At 48.1% G+C, this 22,411-nt stretch overlaps 1 protein-coding gene across 1 annotated transcript; it reads left to right on the forward strand.

The window, feature by feature from the left end:
• The first annotated feature begins 3,610 nt into the window (after positions 1-3,610).
• LOC116889760 (kynurenine--oxoglutarate transaminase 1, mitochondrial) lies at positions 3,611-22,059 on the forward strand. Its single transcript, XM_032890622.1, has 13 exons — positions 3,611-3,814; positions 14,060-14,118; positions 17,187-17,334; positions 18,797-18,946; positions 19,022-19,108; positions 19,356-19,484; positions 19,890-20,010; positions 20,312-20,388; positions 20,478-20,567; positions 20,663-20,849; positions 20,936-21,015; positions 21,450-21,536; positions 21,618-22,059. The coding sequence occupies exons 1-13, from the start codon at positions 3,719-3,721 to the stop codon at positions 21,678-21,680; spliced, it is 1,374 nt and encodes a 457-aa protein (XP_032746513.1). The 5' UTR covers positions 3,611-3,718; the 3' UTR covers positions 21,681-22,059.
• Positions 22,060-22,411: the final 352 nt, after the last annotated feature.

The following is a 22,411-nucleotide window of genomic DNA, read 5'->3' on the forward strand; positions in this document are numbered from 1 at the left end:
ATGCAGGAACCAGCCCGAGTTATCAGTGCTGACTCATAGGCCATCTGGCAGGAAGGGATAAGCCCCTAGCCCCTGACATTCCGGACGCCCCAGCCTGCACGTACTCTTTTGCTGCATTTTAACCTCATTTGAATATGTTTGAAATAGCCAATACTCTTTTGCTGTGTTTTAACCTCATTTGAATATGCTTGAAATAGCCAATTGTGTGTAACCATGCATCCTCACCTCATTTGAATCCACCAATCAAGTCCCTGTAACCATGCATCTGCTTCTGTATGCCTCCTTCTGCTCCCCAGAACCCTATAAAAACCCGTCCCCGGTCTTGCTGGGCCCGCCAGTCCTTCCGAGCTGACTGAGACGCCCTCTGGTACCTGTGTAGACGTCCACAGGTACCTGTGTAACCTGACAATAAACCCTCTTGCTGATTGCATCCGGTGGTCTCGGCCTGGTCATTGGGTGTTGTGGTTTGCCTTGGAGTTCTCTCTGAATTTGTAAAATAAAGGCAAGAGCGCTAGATTTGGGCAGAGGGAGGAGTCAGGAGCGAGAGGGGGATTAGATTCAGAGAATAGGGTGAGAGAAGACAGTTGGTGACAGTTGAGCCAGTAGAACCTGAGCAGGGGGGGAAAGGATTGATCAGTTGAGAGAGTGAGGGAGGAGAAATGAAGATAGGTGGAAAAGGGGACAGTTTAGAGACACGATGGGGAACTGAGAAGAGTTAGAGGAGACAGGAGATGGAGAGAGGGGAGAAGCTAGGAGTCGTTGTAGGAGGAGAAACTAAAGCATGGAAGAGTTGATATAGTTGGGAGAGTGAGTAAAGAAAAATGGAAAGAGGGGAGAAGCGAGGAGTCGTTGTGAGAAAAGGAGAAGCTGGAGACCTGGCAAATAAAAGGTGCAAGGAATAGATGGTACCGGGTTTGTATGTTTAAGTGGGCAATTATATCTTACCAATTGGATCTAAGATTATTGTGTTGTGTGTTCTTTTACGTGAGAGTTTGAGTGTAAGAAAGTGTGTGGCTGGGCTGTGTTTCCGCCAAGATATCTAGCAGATATCTGGGGCACTGAGGTGTAGGACCTAGCAGGGTAAAAGACGAACATTACCGTTTAACTTTTATATAAATACAACAACAATTGGGCTTGGGGATCTCCTTCCCAAGGGAAGATTCTCTCCGAGGGTCTTTCAGCACCACTTTTGTTCAGCACAGGCTGTCCTCAAATTTGTGATCACTGTATTTGAGATCACAGGCATGTATGACACACCAGCTAAATATTTCACTTTTGTGGCTCCCAGACACAGACTTGCCTGTGACCTAGCGATTCCGCTTCTACATTTACTCTAAAGAAGTGAACTCTGATGTCCAAGTGTTTTCTTCTCATTATTTCATTATTTTTTTTGTTATTATTTCTATGCAATGCTGGGGACTGAACACTAGAGTTCATGTGGCAGAAGCCTGAGCCCCTGTAACCATGAGTTGCACCACTGCCCTACAGCAGCGTTATCCATGACAGTTAAAATGTAGAATGGGGGGGTTGGGGATTTAGCTCAGTGGTAGAGCACTTGCCTAGCAAGCACAAGGCTCTGGGTTCAGTCCTCAGTTCCAAAAAAAAAAAAATGTAGAATGGGGACTGGAGAGATGGCTCCATGGTTAACAGTACTTGCAAGGTTCAGTTCCTAGCACATACAGGATGGCTCATGACCACCTGTAATAGCAGTACTGGGGTCTACTATGCCTTGTTCTGGCCTACATACACACATTGTGTGCAGACAAACACGCAAAATAAAATAGTGTATATTCTACACTAGAGAAAAAATGTTGTTTCTACATAGACAATTCTGGGGTGGTTTTATTCTTAAGAAGGAAGATTATGCGCTGCTCTGAGAAAAGAGTGTTGTTTTTATAGAGACCATTCAGATATATACTAAAATTTAGTTCTATGATTAGACTAGCCACTAGAAGAAGTGGGGAATGAAAGAATACCTGATATGGGTGCTGGGAATCAAACTTGGTTTCTCTGGAAGAGCAGCAAATACTCTTAGCTTCGGAGCCACCTTTCTAGCCCCAACCATCTTTAAGCATACAATTCAATGGCACTTAGTAAACCTGGTGTTATGAGACTATCAGTTGTATGAAGAGTAAAAGCCTTTTATCCCAGTGCTTAGAACATAGGCCAGGTGCTCCCAAGTCCTGTCTCCTGGTGTTGTTTCAATGGCAGGCCGAGTAAACACCTTTTGCCTGAGGGTGACCTTGGGTGTCCTTTAGGGCCAGTGTTAATGTCCAGTTGAGCCAGCAGAATGAGTTGAAGACTGTTTTTTCCCTTTCATTGTCTTGGACTCTGTAGGAGCAGACACCTGTGAGCATGGAAGTTGAATTGGGAATTGTTGGTTCCAGTGCATGCATAGTCTGAAGGTCTGTCCTATTATTTTTTTTTTTTTTTTTTTTTTTTTTTTCGGAGCTGGGGACGCTAGGCAAGTGCTCTACTGTTGAGCCAATTGGTGGTTGGGGAACCACTATTATTATTATTATTATTATTATTATTATTATTATTATTATTAATCATTTTATTCGTTTACGTTTCAAATGATATTCCCCCTTCCCAGTTACAGTTTCAAAAACTCCCCATCCCATTCTCCCCTCTCTCCTCCCCTTTGCCTCTATGAGGGTGCCTCCCCACCTACTCACCCAGTCCAGCCTCACCACTCTAGCATCCCCCTACCCTGGGGCATAAAGCCCCACAGGACCAAGTGCCTCCCATCCCACTTATGTCAGAGAAGGCCATCATCTGCTACATATGTGTCTGGAGTCATGGATCCCTCCATGTATATACGCTGGTTGGTGGTTTAGTGTCTCAGAGCTATGGGGTCCGGGTGGTTGATACTGTTCCCTTTGGGTTTATTATTACTGTTATTATTATTTTATTTTTGGTCCCCTCACCTTTGTCCTGTGTCAGGCTTTGATATTGGGTGATGTGACGCATCCGACCTTCTCAGAGTTGTCTGTAGGTTATGGTGCACTGCAGGCTTCTTGGGTTTGCTTTGTCTTGTTTGTTTTGCTTGTTTTGTTTGTTTTCTAAGGCAGATCCTATTCTACAGCTCAGGCTGGACTAGAACTTGGTGGTGATCCTCCTGCCTCTGCCTACCCAGGGCTGGGGTTATAGACTTGCACCACTACATATCTGCCTGACAGCCTTTTTCTTTTCTTTACATTTTCCTTATGTGGTTTCTGTCAGCTTGAGTTTGTGAGCTGGAGCTCTGTCGTCATTTACCAGGTTCCTCAGTCCCATGTGTAGCCATCCAATGATGGGACCCAGGCTAGGTTTGTTGTCCTGCTAGCAGGAATGCTAGGGGTGTGAGTGCACGTGTGCAAGTATGTATCCATGTGTGCTCTCAGAATTGGAGCAGGAGTCTGGTTTTCTGCTCCCTGTGTGGCTAGCATCTGTCAGTGACCTTCACCTAGGTCATTTTGCCTTTGGAGGTGATTAGAACTCTAAAGGCCATTGTGTGTGACTGAGGTGACTCAGGGAAGAGTCAGGCCATAAAGTGCCTGGCAGCAGCTCACTGCACAGCGATTCTGTTGTTGTTGTTGTTGTTGTTATTGTTGTTGTTGTTAGAACTGTGTGTGGGACTCAGGCCCTGGCTTGGAGCCATTTTCTGGCCTAGGCTGTCTGCCCTTCTGCCCTCTGGAGGGGAAGCCTGCAGTGCCTGTGGACCTACCTCAGAGGCATGTTCAGGAGTGCAGCAGCCCTCTCGGTGCACCTGATGTGGCCACTCTGGGGAAGGAAGGCTGGAGCCTCACTCACCCGGTGCTTGCACCAGTCTGTAAGTGTCCTGCATGGCACTCTACCATGTTCACAGCCCTGGGGGTGAGGGGTCCTGGGGCCTGGCTTGGTCCTGCTTTTAAAGCTGTGCATGAGCTGGCTCTTCCAGACCTTTCCAGACTGCAGCTGTCTTGTCCCCTCCCTTGCTCTGCTTCTCTCATTTGGGACTTAGCTCTGCATGGATGCTTGTATGTCAGGTGCTGCTGCCCATGGTTATCCCAGTGCCCAGCCCAGCACATAGTACATAGTGGATGGTCTATGTGCTACACTAGAGAACAAATGTTGTTTCTGCCACACAATTCTGGGGTTGTTTTATTCTTAAAGATGGAAGATTATTCACTGCTCTCAGAGAAGAGTGTTGTTTTTATAGAGACCATTCAGGTATATACGAAAATTTAGTTCTGTGATTAGACGTAGCTACTAGAAGAAGTGGGGAATGAAAGAATAAAAAATGCAGCTAAGAAGTCAGATTAGAAATGCTATGTCACCCCTAAGAAGCCCTAAATACCTCAAATTCCAGACCCTGCTCTCTGCCTGTAGGTAGGTAAAAGGTCACATTGCTTGAGCCTGCTCTCCCAGGAACTATATAAAAGCATATAAGATAAGGCCCTTAAGTACTTGGTCCCGACCTAGTAAATATAACAGGAACCTTCTCCCAGGAACTATCAGACCATAAAGTTAGATTACAATCTTAAAAGCAATCTTGAGAGACAGGAAGCCTCTCCTTGTGATTTTTCACTGGTATTCTCGACATTTTCCGATGATGCCACCTCTACCCCATTGTGTTGTGGGTTTTTCCTTTAAATACCCCCTCTCCCTGCTACTTGTGGTTGAACTCCTCTACCCCTCCATGGGATATGAGTCTTGACCATAGTGCACGGTTTCCTATCAATAAACCATGTGCTTTTTCCAGTAAGGACGGTCTCATGTGAGTTCTTGGGGGGTTGCATCATCCTGAGACTTGAGTGAGGGACTCCCCGCACTGGGTGTCTTTCATTTCGGGGCTCATCTTGGATTGGTGCCCACTCTCCTCCCTGAATACCCACTGGGAAATGAGATAGCTTCTGTGTATTTGTGTTGTGTCTTTGTGTATCTGTGCCGGCTGAACTCTCGGTCTGCAGTCACTCCCGATTACTGGTATTTGCAATTGTTCCGTCTCAGATAGAGACAGAGGCTCGCCTCTCGGGAGGAGACGGGGGAGTGTGAGTATTGGTAGATGCTCACTGACTGTGCTGCTCTGGGAGATGTCTCAGGAGGCCAAAAGGGACACCAGGGACGCCTGGGAGATTCCCGTCTGGGTGCCTTTGATGATCTGGTGATTATCCTGGATTGGAGAAGAGACCCACCCTCCTGACCGTATGAATTTCCAGAGTGGTCTTTTCTGTGTGTCTTAGGTCTTTGTTTTGTGTTACTTGTGATTTTGATGATGAGACTCCTCTGAGTTTGAGTTTAGACCACTGGACTAAAGTTAGGGCTTGAGCACTCAACTTGTCAGTTGAGAGTAAGAAGGGATTGTGGCAGACATTTTGAACATTGGAGTGGCTGACGTTTGATGTCGGCTGGCCTCAAGATGGCATCTTTGACTTAAATATCATTTTTGTAGAATCTGCTCTCCTCCATCTGTCTTTGGTGCCCCATTGCTAAGGAGGAGTGATGTGGAATCCGCTCCCCTTCATCTGTCTTTCGTAAGCTCATGGAAGTTCCCATCTGAATCATTTCAGTTTTGTGGTGGTCGCGGGGTGGCCTCTAGTTTTCTGTTTTTGTACACAATTCTGTGTTTTGTCTGTTAATCTTTGATTGTCTTTCTGTGTTACTGAGTGCTATTTGTCCTCTTCAGCGGACCTATATTTTCTGGTTTGTCTACTTGTTTTTTCACCATCCCACTTGAGATGCTTGTTAGTAGCTGTTACAGGTCCTCTTTACTACTGAGGAAATACAGAATCCTACTAGAGGCCAGAAACAATATTCCAGACACAGATGGAAGGCCCTCACTTCTGCCTGTTGATGTGAATATGGCTAAAGGTAGGGAATGCTACAAGTCTTTTGCCAGGTGGGTCTGGGAGGGACTGAAAAACTCCTCACCAATTTGGCTAAAGTAAGGAAAAGATATGAAGAAAAAGTTGCAGAAACTTGAAGGGTTAAGCTAAGTCGCTGAGAGAGTTAGTGTAATTTGCAGAGAAAGTAAGGTTGAAGTGCAGTTCTGGTTGAAAAAGTAAGAAGGCAGAAAGAGCAGGAAACTAGGAAAGAAAAGAGACTGAAAGAAGAGAAAGCTAGAGAGAAAGGAGAGATAAAGGGCAGGGGAGGAACTTATGCTGGCCACAGTAGTTAGAGAGACTAGGAAGACAGTACCCTGCAATAGAAGAGAATTCCTGGCTAAATATCAGTGTGCCTATTATAAGTAAAAAGTGCACTGGGTGAGGGACTTCCCCAGGATAGAGGGGAAGCCCACCCTGTGTTTTGTGGATACAGGGGCCCAACACTCTGTGTCCCTATGCCCAAGTGGGCCTGTGTCCATCAAAAAACCTTGGGTACAGGGGGTTACCAGCAACAAATAATACTTACGGACTACCCAAAGAACAGTGGACCTTGGCATGGGCCGGGTAACCCACTAGTTCATGGTCATCCCTGACTGCCCATATCTCTTGCTCATGAAAAATCTCTTCATGAAGGTCAGAGATAAGTGGACAACACAAATGTCATCTGGGATGGCTGAACCTCTATCCCGCAGCACATCAGTGCTGCAGATGCCTTGGCCATCTCTTGGATGCAATGATAAAGCCAACAACTGTAAATATTATTCATTGCCCAGGACATCAGGAGGAAAGAGATTCAGTGGCATAAGGCAGTAATAAAGCAGATCAAGTGGTTCGAAAATGGATATGCAGGAGCCTATCCTGGTTGGAGGGGTACAAGAGACAGCCACTGGGAACTGAGATTGGACTAAGTGAGGGCCTCACTTAAAATGTACAACAGAAGAAAAGGCCCAAATTGCTTAGAAGAGTAAGGACAAAGGCACACTTGAGGGAAAGCTATACTCCCCAGAAAACAAACAAAAGACTCACTTTGCCAAATACACAAATGGACTCATTTAGGAGATAAAAAGCACATCCAAGTAGTTAAGATATATGTAATAGACTTTAAGACTTAGCCAGAGAGGCAGTAAAAAAGGTGTAAGGTAGGTCAGCAAGTAATTGTTTAACAAACAAACAGGGCAAAAAGACCTAAGAAGTTTAGTAAAAAGTCAAAGTAAAAATACGGTTGCAATTATTGCCTAGTGTGAGCAGATAACTTTTCAGGAATAAAAGCTTTCCTCACCAAGCAAAAGACGGCCTCTGTAGTCATCAAGAAGATACTGAAAGAAATCTCCTCCGGTTTGGAGTGCCCAAGGTAACCATGTCAGACAACCGCCCTGCTTTCGATGCCAAGGTAAGCCAGGTGTGGTCAGGTATTTGGAGGTCAATTAGAAATTACATTGTAGGGGTTGGGGATTTAGCCCAGTGGTAGAGCGCTTTCCTAGCAAGCGCAAGGCCCTGGGTTCAGTCCCCAGCTCCGAAAAAAAAAAAAGAAGAAGAAGAAGAAGAAGAAAAAAAGAAATTACATTGTATCTACAGACCTCAAAGTTCAGGACAAGTAGAGTAAATAAATAGAACTCTAAAAGAGACCCTGATCAAATTGACCATGGAGTCTGGCACAGACTGGGTGGCACTCCTTCCTTCTTGCTCTCTTCCGAGCAAAAAGTACTCCTTCCAGATTCAGCCTTACTCGCTTTGAGATCTTATATGGGGCCTCAGCTGGTCTCAGCTCCTCTGATTGTATTAGATGATGTTACTGAACCAACGTGTCATAGTAATAATGATTTATATGTCAGGCAAAAAGACCTATGTGTGATACAGAAAGAAGTCCAGTCACAGCTGACAGCAGCCTATGCCCAGGGATCCCTGAGCCTTCTCACCAGTTCCAGGTTGGAGACTCGGCTACATTCAACAACACCGAGCCCAGACACACGAGTCTCACTAAAAAGGACCGTACCTGGTGCTGCTGACCATGCTGACAGCCATCAAGTGTCAGCCCTTGTCAGCCGCGTACTAGATGTTGGGGCTGAGAGCTGGGACCTAGACTGACACATAGATCTTCAAAAAGCTCCCTAGAGTTGCACATCAGATAAATGGATACATCAGAGACCTGATTGGGGGCAGTTGCTTTAATGCTCACTTGTTGAGTGTGCTTTAGAAACAAGAATTTTATGTTTCCCCTGGGCTCCATCGGGATAGGTTCCCCAATGGCAGGTGTGTGGGTAGGATTGATTTCTACTGCAAATGATGTAACATCCCCTTACTATGAGGGCATTAATACTTTAGTACTCCTAACATTTCTTGGGACTGTGCCTCAGGGATCACAACCTGTATAACTTTACAAGTTCTAAAAGGCAGTCATGACATTTGTGAGTAGGTTCAGATAGTGTCCACATTGGAATCCTCATGCTAAAGACTTAGTAAGACACAAAAGAGAGTTGAGAATTACTCTGGCAATTATCTTAGGGCTGAGTTTAGGTGCTACAAGGGCAGCTACAAGGACATCGGTTGTTGCCCTACAACACAAGGTTTATAGAGGATTCAGGGCTGCCATTCACTTAGATATAAAAAGAGTAAAAAAGCCTTTTCAGCTGACCTCCAAGAATCCCTAACCTCCTTCTCAAAGGTAGTCCTTCAAAATAAAAAAAAATTAGACATGATATTCCTTTAAAAAGGAGGTCTATGTGCTACACTAGAGAACAAATGTTGTTTCTACCACACAATACTGGGGTTGTTTTATTCTTAAAGATGGAAGATTATTCACTGCTCTCAGAGAAGAGTGTTGTTTTTATAGAGATCATTCAGGTGTATACGAAAACTCAGTTCTATGATTAGACCTAGCATCTAGAAGAAGTGGGGAATGAAAGAATAAAAAATGCAGCCAAGAAGTCAGATTAGAAATGCTATGTCACCCCTTAGAAGCCCTAAATACCTCAAATTCCAGACCCTTCTCTCTGCCTGTAGGTAGGTAAAAGGCCACATCTCTTGAGCCTGCTCTTCCAGGAAATAGATAAAAGGGCATAAGATAAGACCCTTAAGTACGTGGTCCCGACCTAGTGAAGATAACAGAAAGCTTCTCCCAGGACCTAGCTGACCATAAAGTTAGATTACAATCTTAAAAGCAATCTTGAGATACATGAAGTTTCTCCATGTGGTTTTTCACTGGTATTCTCTACATTTTCCAATGATGCCACCCCTACCCCCTTGGTTGTGGTTTTTTTTTTTTTTTTCCTTTATATACCCCTTCTCTCAGCTACTCGTGGTCAAACTCCTCTACCCCTGCGTGGGATACGAATCTCAACCCCAGTGCACTGGTTCCTAACAATAAACCTCGTGTTATTACAGCAAGGACCGTCTCACTTGAGTTCTTGGGGGGTCGTGTCATCCTGAGACTTGAGTGAGGATCTCCCTGCTCCGGGGGCTTTGTGAAACATGGCCAGATTGGCCTACACATTAACTGCCAAGTCAGCCTTGGCTACTCAAAGTACAATGTGTTTATTTATTGGAGTTGTTGTGTGTCCCTGCCTGATGCTGGTGTTTTTGTTTCCTGGCTCATGTCCTGCCTTTGCCCTGGTCACTCTGTGTGAGTATCAATTTCTCCCCAGTAATCTGTTCTTCTATACTGAGACCCAAAACATTTCTCCAAACATGTATAGGGCTGTGATAAATTGTGATAAATATTTTTAAAAACTTCTCTTCCTTCCTTCCTTCCTTTCTTCCTTTCTTTCTTTCTTTCTTTCTTTCTTTCTTTCATCTCTCCTCCTTCCTTCTGTCCTTCCATGCTTCCTTTCCTTCTTTTCCTTCCGTCCCTCTTCTCTGTCTCTTTTCTACTCTGCACAAAATCCCGCCCCACTTTGGATCAGGGTCTTAGTATTGTACCCCAAGCTGTCCTCAAATTTGTGATCACTGAATGTTGAGACCACAGGCACGTATGACACACCAGCTAAATATTTCACTTTTGTGGCTTCCAGACACAGACTTGCCTGTGACCTAGTGATTCCATTTGTACATTTATTCTAAAGAAATCAAATCTGATGTCCAAACATTTTCTTCTCATTATTTCATTATTTTTTTGTTATTATTTCTATGCGGTGCTGGGGATTGAACACTAGAGTTCATGTGGCAGAAGCCTGAGCCCCACCACTGAGCTGCATCACTGCCCTACAGCAGCGTCATCCATGACAGTTAAAATGTAGAGTGGGGGCTGGAGAGATGGCTCCGTGGTTAACAGTACTTGCTAGGTTCAGTTCCTAGCACCCACAGGATGGCTCACGTCCCCCTGTAATAGCAGTACTGGGGGCTACTATGCCCTATTCTGTCCTACACACACACTGCATGCAGACAAACACGCAAAATAAAAATAAATACATCTTTTTAAAGATGTGTAGAAAATAATCCCCAATTCACCAATATGTGGATAAAGCACAATACATTCGTGCAGTGAAATGTCCCCCACATGCAGCCCTTTGGGTGACTGTGTGCCATGCTGTACATGCTCACACGGGGCCACACACTCCACAATGGCTCTCATGTGAAGAACCCAGCACCAACCAACACTGAGGTGACTGCTCAGCAGGAAGTGTGCACAGGGGGGACAGGAAGTTTGGGAGATTCTTTTTTTTTTTTTGATAATTAAACAGTTGGGGACTACCTGATATGGGTGCTGGGAATCAAACTTGGTTTCTCTGGAAAAGCAGCAAATATTCTTTGCACAACTTTTTTTTTCCCGGAGCTGGGGACCGAACCAGCAGCAAATATTCTTAGCTTCGGAGCCACCTTTCTAGCCCCAACCATCTTTAAGCATACAATTCAACGGCACTTAGTAAACCCGGTGTTATGAGACTATCAGTTGTATGAAGAGTAAAAGCCTTTTATCCCAGTGCTTAGAACGTAGGCCAGGTGCTCCCAAGTCCTGTCTCCTGGTGTTGTTTCAATGGCAGGCCGAGTAAACACCTTTTGCCTGAGGGTGACCTTGGGTGTCCTTTAGGGCCAGTGTTAATGTCCAGTTGATCCAGCAGAACGAGTTGAAGACTGTTTTTTCCCTTTCATTGTCTTGGACTCTGTAGGAGCAGTCACCTGTGAGCATGGTAGTTGAATTGGGAATTGTTGGTTCCAGTGCATGCATAGTCTGCAGGTCTGTCCTATTTTTTTATTATTATTATTATTATTATTATTATTATTATTATTATTATTAATTTTATTCGTTTACATTTCAAATGATATTCCCCCTTCCCAGTTACAGTTTCAAAAACTCCCCATCCCATTCTCCCCTTCCCCCTCCCCTTTGCCACCATGAAGGTGCCTCACCAACCACTCACCCACTCCAGCCTCACTGCTCTAGCATCCCCCTACCCTCAGGCACCAAGCCCCACAGGACCAAGGGCCTCCCCACCCACTGATGTCAGAGAAGGCCATCCTCTGCTACATATGTGTCTGTGTCCATGGATCCCTCCATGTATACTCTGGTTGGTGGTTTAGTCTCTGGGAGCTCTGGGGTTTCCAGTTAGTTGATACTGTTCCCTTTGGGTTTATTATTACTGTTATTATTATTTTATTTTTGGTCCCCTCACCTTTGTCCTGTGTCAGGTTTTGATATTGGGTGATGTGACGGATCCGACCTTCTCAGAGTTGTCTGTAGGTTTATGGTGCACTGCGGGCTTCATGGGTTTGCTTTGTCTTGTTTGTTTTGCTTGTTTTGTTTGTTTTTTAAGGCAGATCCTATTCGACAACTCAGGCTGCACTAGAACTTGGTGGTGATCCTCTTGCCTCTGCCTACCCAGGGCTGGGGTTATAGACTTGCACCACTACATATCTGCCCGACAACCTTTCTCTTTTCTTTACATTTTCCTTTGTGGTTTCTGTCAGTGTGAGTTTGTGAGCTGGAGCTCTGCTGTCATTTACCAGGTTCCTCAGTCCCATGTGTGGCCATCCAATGATGAGACCCATGATATGTTTGTTGTCCTGCTAGCAGGAATGCTAGGTGTGTGAGGGCACGTGTGCAAGTGCGTATCCATGTGTGTTTTCAGAATTGGAGCAGGAGTCTGGGTTTATGCCCCCTGTGTTGCTAGCATCTGTGAGTGACCTTCACCTAGGTCATTTTGCCTTTGGAGGTGATTAGAACTCTAAAGGTCATTGTGTGTGACTGAGGTGACCCATGGAAGAATCAGGCAATAAAGTGCCTGGCAGCAGCTCAATGCACAGCAAATCTATTGTTGTTGTTGTTGTTATTAGAACTGTGTGTGGGACTCAGGCCCTGGCTTGGAGCCATTTTCTGGCCTAGGCTGTCTGCCCTTCTGTCCCCTGGAGAGGAAGCCTGCAGTGCCTGTGGACCTACCTCAGAGGCATGTAGGAGTGCAGCAGCCCTCTCGGTGCACCTGATGTGGCCACTCTGGGGAAGGAAGGCTGGAGCCTCACTCACCCGGTGCTTGCACCAGTCTGTAAGTGTCCTGCATGGCACTCTACCATGTTCACAGTCCTGGGGGTGAGGGGTTCTGGGGTCTGGCTTGGTCCTGCTTTTAAAGCTGTGCATGAGCTGGCTCTTCCAGACCTTTCCAGACTGCAGCTGTCCCCTCCCTTGCTCTGCTTCTCTCATTTGGGACTTAGCTCTGCATGGATGCTTGTATGTCGGCTGCTGCTGCCCATGGTTGTACAGTGCCCCGCCCAGCACATAGTACATAGTGGATACACAATGCATCATAGTTGGCCGACTGTGTTATACACAGCTTAGAACAGTGCTGTTCCCTGATTCATCCATGTACTGATTGCCATTCACAAAGGCCACCCTCTGGAGTTTCCCAAATTTGTGGAAGAACAATTAAGTCTCTTCCTCAAGGCTGTTCAACTCCACTCATTTCTGTTCATCTGTGTGTGTCCCCCCTACCTTGTACCCTCCCCACCCCAACCTAACTTCCCCTATGTCAGCCTCTGTCCCTCCACACTCCCACTGTCAGGCCTCATCCATCTCATCCATATTCTCTCCCTCTGCCCTGCCCCCTCCCATCCCCAGGTGAATAGCCACCTGGTGCACCTGGCTTTACAGGGTGTCCACAGGGAGAGGCTCTGCTGCTGTGACCTGGGGGACCCATGAAGCATAGGTTGGAGACAGGGGCAAACTGAGAAAAGAGGCAGTGTGACAAGCACTTGTTAGAATCCATCAAACACCGGAAAAAGAGCCAGAGATACAGCAATGGTGCTGGAGAGAAGGCTCCTCAGCTGAAGGGACCTGCTACTAGTCTTGGTGACGCAAGTTCCATGCCTGGGACTCACATAATGGGAGCTAAGGATCAACTCCTGCAAGATGCCCTCTGACCTCCACACACACATGCTGTAAAGTGCAAACGCCCTGAAAACAGATAAGCTTCAACTTACATAAAAACTTAAAACCCAACCAATCAATAATGTGAAGTCTGCACACATTACTAAACAGATCCACACAAAATCCAGAAAGCAGAGAGAGAGAGAGAGAGAGAGAGAGAGAGAGAGAGAGAGAGGAAGAGGCTCTGCGAGCCTCTAGGCAACATAATTCCTACAAGTGTCACCCCTACTAGGTGCAAGCAGAATATGTGTGCATAGATATATACATTTTAGGGGATTTCTGTTCATGTATTAAATGCATGGTGTCACGTAGCACTGGATGGCCTCAAACTCACAGTGTACATGACTCTCTGAGCCTCCTGCTTCCACCTCCTAAGAGCTAGGATTACAGGTCTTTGCCATCACGCCTGGTTATGCAGTGCTGGGGATAGAACCCAGGGCTCCCAGGAAGCAAGCCCTCTGCCCACTGAGCTCCAGACCTAGATATTTAAAAAAAAAATACTTGTAGTGGTGGTGGTGCACACCTTTAACCCAGCACTTTTGAGGCAGAGGCAAGAGAATCTCTGTGTTTTCAAGCCCAGCCTGGTCTACAGATCAAGTTCCAGGACCACCAGGGGGACACAAATTATTATTTTATTATTAATAAGATAAATAAAATAAACAAAAACTGGAGCCCTTCCAGGAGTCAGCAAGGGTAGCTGGGAGAACAGGTCCCAGCTAGCTGGGCCATCTGGGCCTGGGTCTCCGCCCATTTCAGGAAAGCAGAGGGTGGGGCTATGACCTTAAAAGTTGCTGTCCAGGGCTTCTCACACACCACAGCAGGAAGATTCTCACACTGGACTTCCCTTCTCTGTACCCAGCTCACCATGGCCAAACGGCTGCAGGCTCGGAGGCTGGACGGGATAGATCAAAACCTCTGGTGAGCTGACGGGCTGGGGATGTGTCTGGGTGTCTCTTCTCCCATGGGCCGATAATCTCTGATTGTAGTAACTCAGTGTATCCAGAACGTGTGTGACAGTCACAGCACAGGAGAGACAAGACAGTGGCTACCCTCAGATCTCTTGAGTGCCACCCACCTGGCTAGGCAGGAGACACTGCTACAAACTAGAGATTGTTTTCTCTCCCTGAAGGGCCTGTGGGCTAGCACCGGCTCCAAATCCGGCAGCAGCCATGGCTCCCCTGGACGATAACTGAGCCTTTGTACCTATGGCTTCCATACATCTGGGTTCATTCAGTTGGAAACCAAAAGCATTTTTTAAAAAAAAGCATCCCTGGGCTGGAGAGATGGTTCAGTGGGTATGAGGACCTGTGGCATCTGCTAGAGTAGCTACCTAGGTTCACATCCTAGCACATACTATTGTTACAACTGGGGCATAGCCATGTCTCATTGGAATCCCAGTGCTGTGAGAAACAAACAGGAGGGTTGATGGGGCTTGCTTTGCTGCTCAGTGCCCTACCTCCAGGTTAGAGAGAGAATTTATATCGAAGGGATAGGAGAGTCATAGGTCGAGACACTAGCCCGCCTCCTCTGGGTTCTACACGCATGTTCATGGCTACAGACACCAAACACACACACACACACACACACACACACACACACACACACACACATTCACACCTGTGTGCCCACACATCCAGACATGCATTTACACAATTCACACCACAGACATATACATGACAATGGAATAGAAGAGGAAAGTATGATACAGGCCAGTATTTCCTCCCCAGCCCTGGGGAGGGCACCCAGGACTCCAGGTTAGTGCACTAACACAGTTAGGATGTGGAAGGACAGTGTGCATGTTGTCATTAGTGTTACAGTGAATACAGTGGAAATGTGTCTGAAAGCGTTCATAAATCTCCTTCTCCCTTTCTGTACATTCAGCCAGGTGCAGACAGAGCTGTATACCTGGAAACGTTCAGGGATGCGTGTACTCATCAGGGCTTTCTGGAGGGTCAGAACGGATACGGGGTTTATTAGGCTGTGGTTTAACTAACCAACAATGGCTGACTAGCAACAAAGTCCAGGAATCAATAGCCATGCAGTCCAGGAGGCTCGGGGCTCAGCTGCTCTTCAGCTTACACCGGACTCCACAGCCAGTGAAGGAACGGACTCGCCGGGGAGAGCAAGCAGCTTCCCTCTTCTGTGTCCTATAGGCGGCCAGCAGGAGGCATGGCCCAGACTAAACACCTTTAAACATCTTCCCACCCCAAAAGATCCAACCTAAAGGGGGGTCTTCCCTCAAATGATTTAACTGAGGAAAAATCCTCCCGGGCGTGCCCAGCCACCTGAACTTTGGTTAATTCTAGATGTAGTCCATTGACAACCAAGAACTGCCATCCATAGCCCTCCCAGCCACAGGACAGACTCTGGAGTCAGCTGAACTGAGGAGTCACAGGTCCCTGAGCAACAACCCAGGAACCTTGCTTTTGGGGTGGGGGGGGCAATACTGGGTATGGTGACACCTACCCATAATCCCCATGGTCTAGAGGCTGAGGCATGTGCCAGCCTCGGCTACATAGTTCCAGGACGACACAGCACAACAAACAAACAACCCAAGTAGTCAGACATGGGAGCTCATGACGATACCCAGCAGTTAAGAAGCAGATGAATCTCACTGAGGTTGAACTCTACAACGAGAGTTCCAAATAAGCCAGAATTACACAGTGAAACTCTTTTTTCAAAACCAAACAAGTGCTAGAGAAATGGCTCAGCTGTTACCAGGGCTTACTGCTCTTGTGAAGAACTGGATTGCAATTCCCAGAACCCACATTAGGTGGCGCACCACTGCCTGCAACTCCAGCTCTAGGGGATCTGACATCCTCTTCTGGCTTCACATAGGTAGATACACCTGAATTAAAATTAAATATCTTAAAAGATTGAAACATAATTAAATAAACAATTGGACAGATATAGTGGCAAATGCATGTAACCCTAGCACTCGAGAGTCAGAGGCAGGAGGATGGTGAGTTTGGTGCCAACCTGGGCTTCATAGTGAGTTCTAGGCCAACCTGGGTTACAAAGAGAGACACCATCTCAAGGGGGAAAAGTGATTTTGATTTTTGGTTTTAGAAAAAGTGGGGACCACCTTTCTTTCAGACTTCCCTATGGGCAGCATTTATGTTTTACAAAGTTCCCCAGATGTCCTGTGGTCAGAAACTGGGGAGCCATGCCTGGGGATCCTGACACTTCTGGCTGTCCTCTGGGGTCGCACTGGACCACAAATCTTTTAAGTGGCTGGTCATGCACACAGCTGTAGTGAAAGAGGAAGGAAGTCTTGCCCTGCAAAGCCACAGAAAAAGACAGACCCACTGCCCTCCCATCTGTGGGGCCACACATCAAACATATATATAAATATATATATATAGTTGATTGACACACACACTCATACACACTCTCTCTCACAAACACTCACACACACACTCAGTCATACACACTCACACACACACATACTGGCCCAGACCACAGGCAGTCACACAGGCCACGGGGTGGTGAAGTGAGCCCAGAGTTTCACACTGTACTGGGGACCGGTATGTAACAGGTTAGGACATCCTTTGGGTTCTCCCAGTAATGCATCACCACGCCCCACTCAGCAGACGTCTCTAAGGTCGAGGATTGTCCAGAGGGTGGAGCTTTGCCTGGTTTGCCCTCCAGCCAAGTGGAGAAAGAACAACAAATGGAGAGCTAGTTAGGGGAAGAGAGAACGGGCTGTAGACTATAGCGTGACAAGCCAGAGTCTCCCGCTTGCCAACCACAGTTTTAGATATAAATGTTTCACACCATAGTCATGGTCAAAGTTTGAAGTCTCCCAGGCTGAGCCATATGATTGGCACAGGACCTGGCCACCTTAAAACACGGGATCCACCATGTGCTGATAGAGGTTACCTTTCCAATTGTCTCATGTCTGTCCGTCCTTACCTGCAAACAAGAACAGGTACCCCTGGGGGAAGAGGAGGCCCCCCGGGGGCTGACTTTCTATTTGTTGACAGGGTGGAGTTTGTCAAACTGACCAAGGAGTATGACGTCGTGAACTTGGGTCCGGGCTTCCCTGACTTCTCACCTCCGGATTTTGCCATACAAGCTTTTCAGCAGGCTACCAGTGGGAACTTCATGCTCAACCAGTACACCAGGGAATTTGTGAGTTTCCTGCCTCTCCTGAAGGTCCTGGGGAACAGGCACTGATGTAGCCCAAGTGTCAAGGCTCATGGGACAGAGCCCAGTTTAGCATCCCTCAGTTACTGAGAGTCCCCTGTCCTGTACCTCAGGACCCAGGGCAGAATGCACATCAGGACCCTGCATGATCAAAGCATCTGACCAGGGCTGTGAGAAAGGAGGAGGTGGCACATGGTAGGAGGGAGCTTCCCGGAGGTGGTACCTCAAACAACCCAGGAAAGACAGCCTGCTGTTTGCATCAGACTAAGTCCCAGAAGCTCTGTGAGGAACCACACAATAGGCATTGCCAACACTGACTAGAACAGTGCTTTTTGTTTTGTTTTGTTTTGTTTTGAAGACAGGGTTTCTGTGTGTAACCCTGGCTGTCCTGGTACTCTCTCTCTAGACCAGGCTGGCCTCTAATTCACATAGATCCACCTGCCTCTGTCTCACAAGTGCCGGGATTAGAGGCGTGAGCCACCGCTGCTGGCTAGAACAGTGCTTAAATTTAAAACTTAAATTTGCAATCTCAGCATCACCTGGAGGGAATTTCCCAACATTCTTTGTGAGAATGCTTAGTATTCTTTGCCTTGAATGGACTCATCCTGTATGTAATATAATGTAAGTTGATGGCGTCCTTGAGGAATGTATCCTCCCAGTCAAAGCCTCAGCCTTTTACCCTTTAAAACCCGCAGCCCAGGGGCCAGCCAAACAGCTCAGACACTTGACACCAAGAATGACATGAATTTGGTCCCTAAATCCCACATGGTAGGCAGACAGAGCCACTCTTAAATGTTGTCCTCTGACCACCGTATGTGTAATATTGTACCTATGTGTGCGCATGCTTGCACATACACACACACACACACACACACACACACACACACACACGATAAATAATTTTTTCGTTGAGGTAGGGTCTCTCTATGAAGTCCTTACTCTCCTGAAACTCTCTCTGTAGACCAGGCTAGCCTCAAATTCAGAGATCCGCCTGCCTCTGCCTCCTGAGTGCAGGGCTTAAAGGTGTTCTCCACCGTGTCCCGCCAAATAAATGTTTTGTTGTTCATAAGTTGTTTAGAAAGGAAAAAATAAACCTTGCTATTCCCGCACCTCATTCTCTATGACCTTGGGCAAGACAGTTCCTCAGGCATTCTATTTTGTACTGCACCCCAACAATAATCTGTGGCTCCAGGGCTGCGGTGAGCACAAATGTGCCCTTTAGGCACTCAGGGAAGTGTGGGTTCCTGTTGCCCTGCTGTGCTGGAGGAGGAGACGGACACAATGTCAGCTTCTCCACACATACCAGCTCTGGAAGTGACTCCATGGCCCAGGCTGCTAGAGGAGACTGAGCCTAGGAAAGCTGACTTTGCTGGAAAGTGCCCGGGTGCAGCTGAGCTGAGAGGCTAGGCCGATCCTGGGTGCCTGACCATGCTGTCCTGGCTGACAGGGTTACCCACCACTGACAAAAGTCCTGGCAAGTTTCTTTGGCAAGCTGCTGGGACAGGAGATGGACCCACTCACGAATGTGCTGGTGACAGTGGGTGCCTATGGGGCCTTGTTCACAGCATTTCAGGCCCTGGTGGATGAAGGAGATGAGGTAAGAGGTGACGCCTGAATGGGAGGGAGGGGCTCAGGGCAGTGCTGACCCCAGATAACCTGACCCTTGACCCAGGTCATCATCATGGAACCTGCTTATGGCTGTTATAAACCCATGACAATGATGGCTGGAGGTTGCCCTGTGTTTGTGACTCTGAAGCCGGTAAGGCATGCTGGGTGGTTATGGGTAAGCAAAGACTGGGAAAGGATCCTGGTGGTATGGGTCAGCTGAGGGACCCAAAGTACAAGCTGAGCTAGATCTTGGGACAAGGGACAAAGGAAGGGAGTCCTCTGAACTTAGAGGCTGGAGGTAGAGTCCAGAGCTGAGAGCAGAGACAGGACAGATGCGAAAGGAGATGAGTTGAAGTCAGGAAAATAAATCCTGCTGCCCCTCCCACCTCCTCCTGCAGAGCCCTGCTCCTAAGGGGAAACTGGGAGCCAGCAATGATTGGGAACTGGATCCTGCAGAACTGGCCAGCAAGTTCACACCTCGCACCAAGGTCCTGGTCCTCAACACACCCAACAACCCTTTAGGAAAGGTACCCAGAATCCATTCGGAGACCTCTGCAAGCACACTTTTCCTTCGGGTCTTGAGCGTGGACTCTCCCAGTTTCCTTGCATGAAGTGGGAAGACTGAATGCCTGAAACTCTGAGGACCAATCCTCCCAGAGATGTGAAGGCTTGGGTGCATGGGCTGAGGGCCTTGGCACTTCCTGGTAGCTTTGAAACAGTGGCTTTATCTGTCTGTGCAGTGGGATCCAGAGATAGCCACTCCCACAAGGTCAGGATTGCAGAGGTAGATGCAATATGGACCAATGTTGCATCTCAATATTGCAAAGAGATGATTCAGAGAAGACCTGAGACCTGGTCAGGTCTTGTGCTCTGAGCAGGCTCTGCACTTGGGGACAGTCCCAGCTGCACACCTGTGACCTTGGCCCCTACAGGTATTCTCTAGGATGGAGCTGGAGCTGGTGGCTAATCTGTGCCAGCAGCACGATGTCGTGTGCATCTCTGATGAGGTCTACCAGTGGCTGGTCTATGACGGGCAGCAGCACGTCAGCATCGGTGAGCCGGGCCTGACGCAGCATCCCCTGGACACCTGAGCAGGGCTTGAGCCCAAGCTGGGAGCAACCTAGGCCTGGGGACCAGGCCCTGGGGGTGTGGAACTGAGCACTGGTGTGACTATGGTCGGGACTTTCCCTCCCTGAGCTCTGAGGAAGGCAGTAGCCTCTGCTTCCCTAGGAAATGTAATGGGTCCTGCCAACAGCTTAGTGGATACCAATCCTCAGTTAAGAGACTGCTTGTCCCTGGGGCCCTTCCCTCCACCTTGCCCATTTCAGCATTTGCTCTTCTTGGCCCTGGGTAGCCAGCCTCCCTGGCATGTGGGATCGGACCCTGACCATCGGCAGTGCAGGCAAAAGCTTCAGTGCCACTGGCTGGAAGGTAAGTGTGAGCACGTGGCAGGCAGCAGCAGCGGGAGGACTGAGAAAGGCCTCCTCTGGTCCTGAGGACCCTGCTGTTTTCCGGTCTAGGTGGGCTGGGCCATGGGTCCAGATAACATCATGAAGCACCTGCGGACAGTGCACCAGAATTCTATCTTCCACTGCCCCACCCAGGCCCAGGTGAGAAGGGCAGGAAACCCCATGGTCTGGGAAGGTGGCCAGGAAAGCCCCCAGACAGGTCATAGCTGACCCATCTGTCCGTCTGTCCTGTCCAGGCTGCAGTAGCCCAGTGCTTTGAGCGGGAGCAGCAACACTTTGGACAACCCAGCAGCTACTTTTTGCAGCTGCCACAGGCCATGCAGCTGACCCGAGACCACATGATCCGTAGCCTGCAGTCAGTGGGCCTCAAGCCCTGGATCTCCCAGGGGAGCTACTTCCTCATTGCAGACATCTCAGACTTCAGTGAGTGGGCCTGGCCACGTCACTCAGGATTTGGGATGGTACCAAAGTTGACCAGGACTCATCACAAACCTCTTTTGTTGCCCCAGAGAGCAAGATGCCCGACCTGCCTGGAGCTGAGGATGAGCCTTATGACAGACGCTTCGTCAAGTGGATGATGAAAAACATGGTAGGGCCAGCAGATGTAGTTGTACGGGTCCTGTGCTTAGTGTAGTCAGGGGACGCCAGCCAAACCTTTCCCATGACTCCTGATACAAGGCTGCCTGCAGAGCCTTTTTCTCCCTTGCACAAAAAGCCATGCTGGCCCCAGGAGGCCCTGCCCTTCTCTGAGCCTGGCCTTCCCTCTTAAGCAGTGAGCATCTGGCCCATCTGCTCCGCTCACCCTGCTCAAACCTCTGAGGTTCCAACAAAGTTCTTCCCAGCTCTGCCAGGCACAGAGTCTGTTCGGTCTGTTCCCTGGGAAGAGCCCAGTATGAAACCCTGGGATATCTCTCCTGACCAGCCCAGGAGATGGAGGGGACACACCCAGCCATACTGTCTGTCCCCTGAGCTGATGTCTTAGCTCTCAAGGCTTGACGCAAACATGGTCTTCCTCATCCCCAGGGCTTGGTGGGCATCCCTGTCTCCACATTCTTCAGTCGGCCCCATCAGAAGGACTTTGACCACTACATCCGATTCTGTTTTGTGAAGGTGAGAGAAAGCTGGGAGAAGGCCGCTGGGCCTGGATAGCCACTGGTTGGGGCAAGAGAAGACTCGGTGTATATCTTGCAGGACGAGGCCACACTCCAGGCCATGGATGAGAGACTGCGCAAGTGGAAAGAGCTCCAACCCTGAGGAGGCTGCCCTCAGCCCCGCCTCCAACACAGGCCTCAGCTATGCCTTAGCACAGGGATGGCACTGGAGGGCCCAGCTGTGTGACTGCGCATGTTTCCAGAAAAGAGGCCATGTCTTGGGGGGTGAAGCCATCCTTTCCCAGTGTCTATCTGGACTATTGGGTTGGGGGCCAGTTCTGGGTCTCAGCCTACTCCTCTGTAGGTTGCCTGTAGGGTTTTGATTGTTTCTGGCCTCTCTGCCTGGGGCAGGAAAGGGTGGAATATCAGGCCCGGTCCCACCTTAGCCCTGCCGAGGCTCTGTGGCTTCTCTACATCTTCTCCTGTGACCTCAGGATGTTGCTACTGTTCCTAATAAAGTTTTAAGTTATTAGGACCCTCAAGGCAGCTGCTCTCTTCCTTTAGACTGCCTACTAAACAGGGCTCGGAATAGCTGGAAGGGACCTCAGAGAACCATCTTTATGGAGAAGGGGTGTGGGGACAGACTGGAAATTTGGAACTCATCTGAAGTCAGGCGACTTGTTCACGGCCATCCAAATTCAGAAACAAGGTGTATGCTATGTTCCTCGCGCTCAGAGTAAGCAAGTTGTAGGCTGGGTTAGGGTGTTCGTGTGTGGACAGGAATGGGGTCAAGAACAGCCTCCTAGGTACACAGAAGTGGGATCTGGTCCCTAGTTCTGGCTCCGCTAAAGAGGCCGCAGCCTCAGGCCTAGCTATTTCTCAACCAGCTAATAT

Source organism: Rattus rattus, unplaced genomic scaffold (genome assembly GCF_011064425.1).
Source record: "Rattus rattus isolate New Zealand unplaced genomic scaffold, Rrattus_CSIRO_v1 PGA_scaffold_81, whole genome shotgun sequence".
NCBI lineage: Eukaryota > Metazoa > Chordata > Mammalia > Rodentia > Muridae > Rattus > Rattus rattus.

What these genes read in the sequence shown, in the direction of transcription:
- LOC116889760 (XM_032890622.1), top strand. Translation starts at nt 3,719, where the DNA reads ATGTTCAGGAGTGCAGCAGCCCTCTCGGTGCACCTGATGTGGCCACTC. An exon ending in TCAGTGCCACTGGCTGGAAG is followed by an intron (nt 20,389 to 20,477) that starts GTAAGTGTGAGC and finishes TTTCCGGTCTAG; the next exon opens with GTGGGCTGGGCCATGGGTCC. An exon ending in TCCGATTCTGTTTTGTGAAG is followed by an intron (nt 21,537 to 21,617) that starts GTGAGAGAAAGC and finishes TATATCTTGCAG; the next exon opens with GACGAGGCCACACTCCAGGC.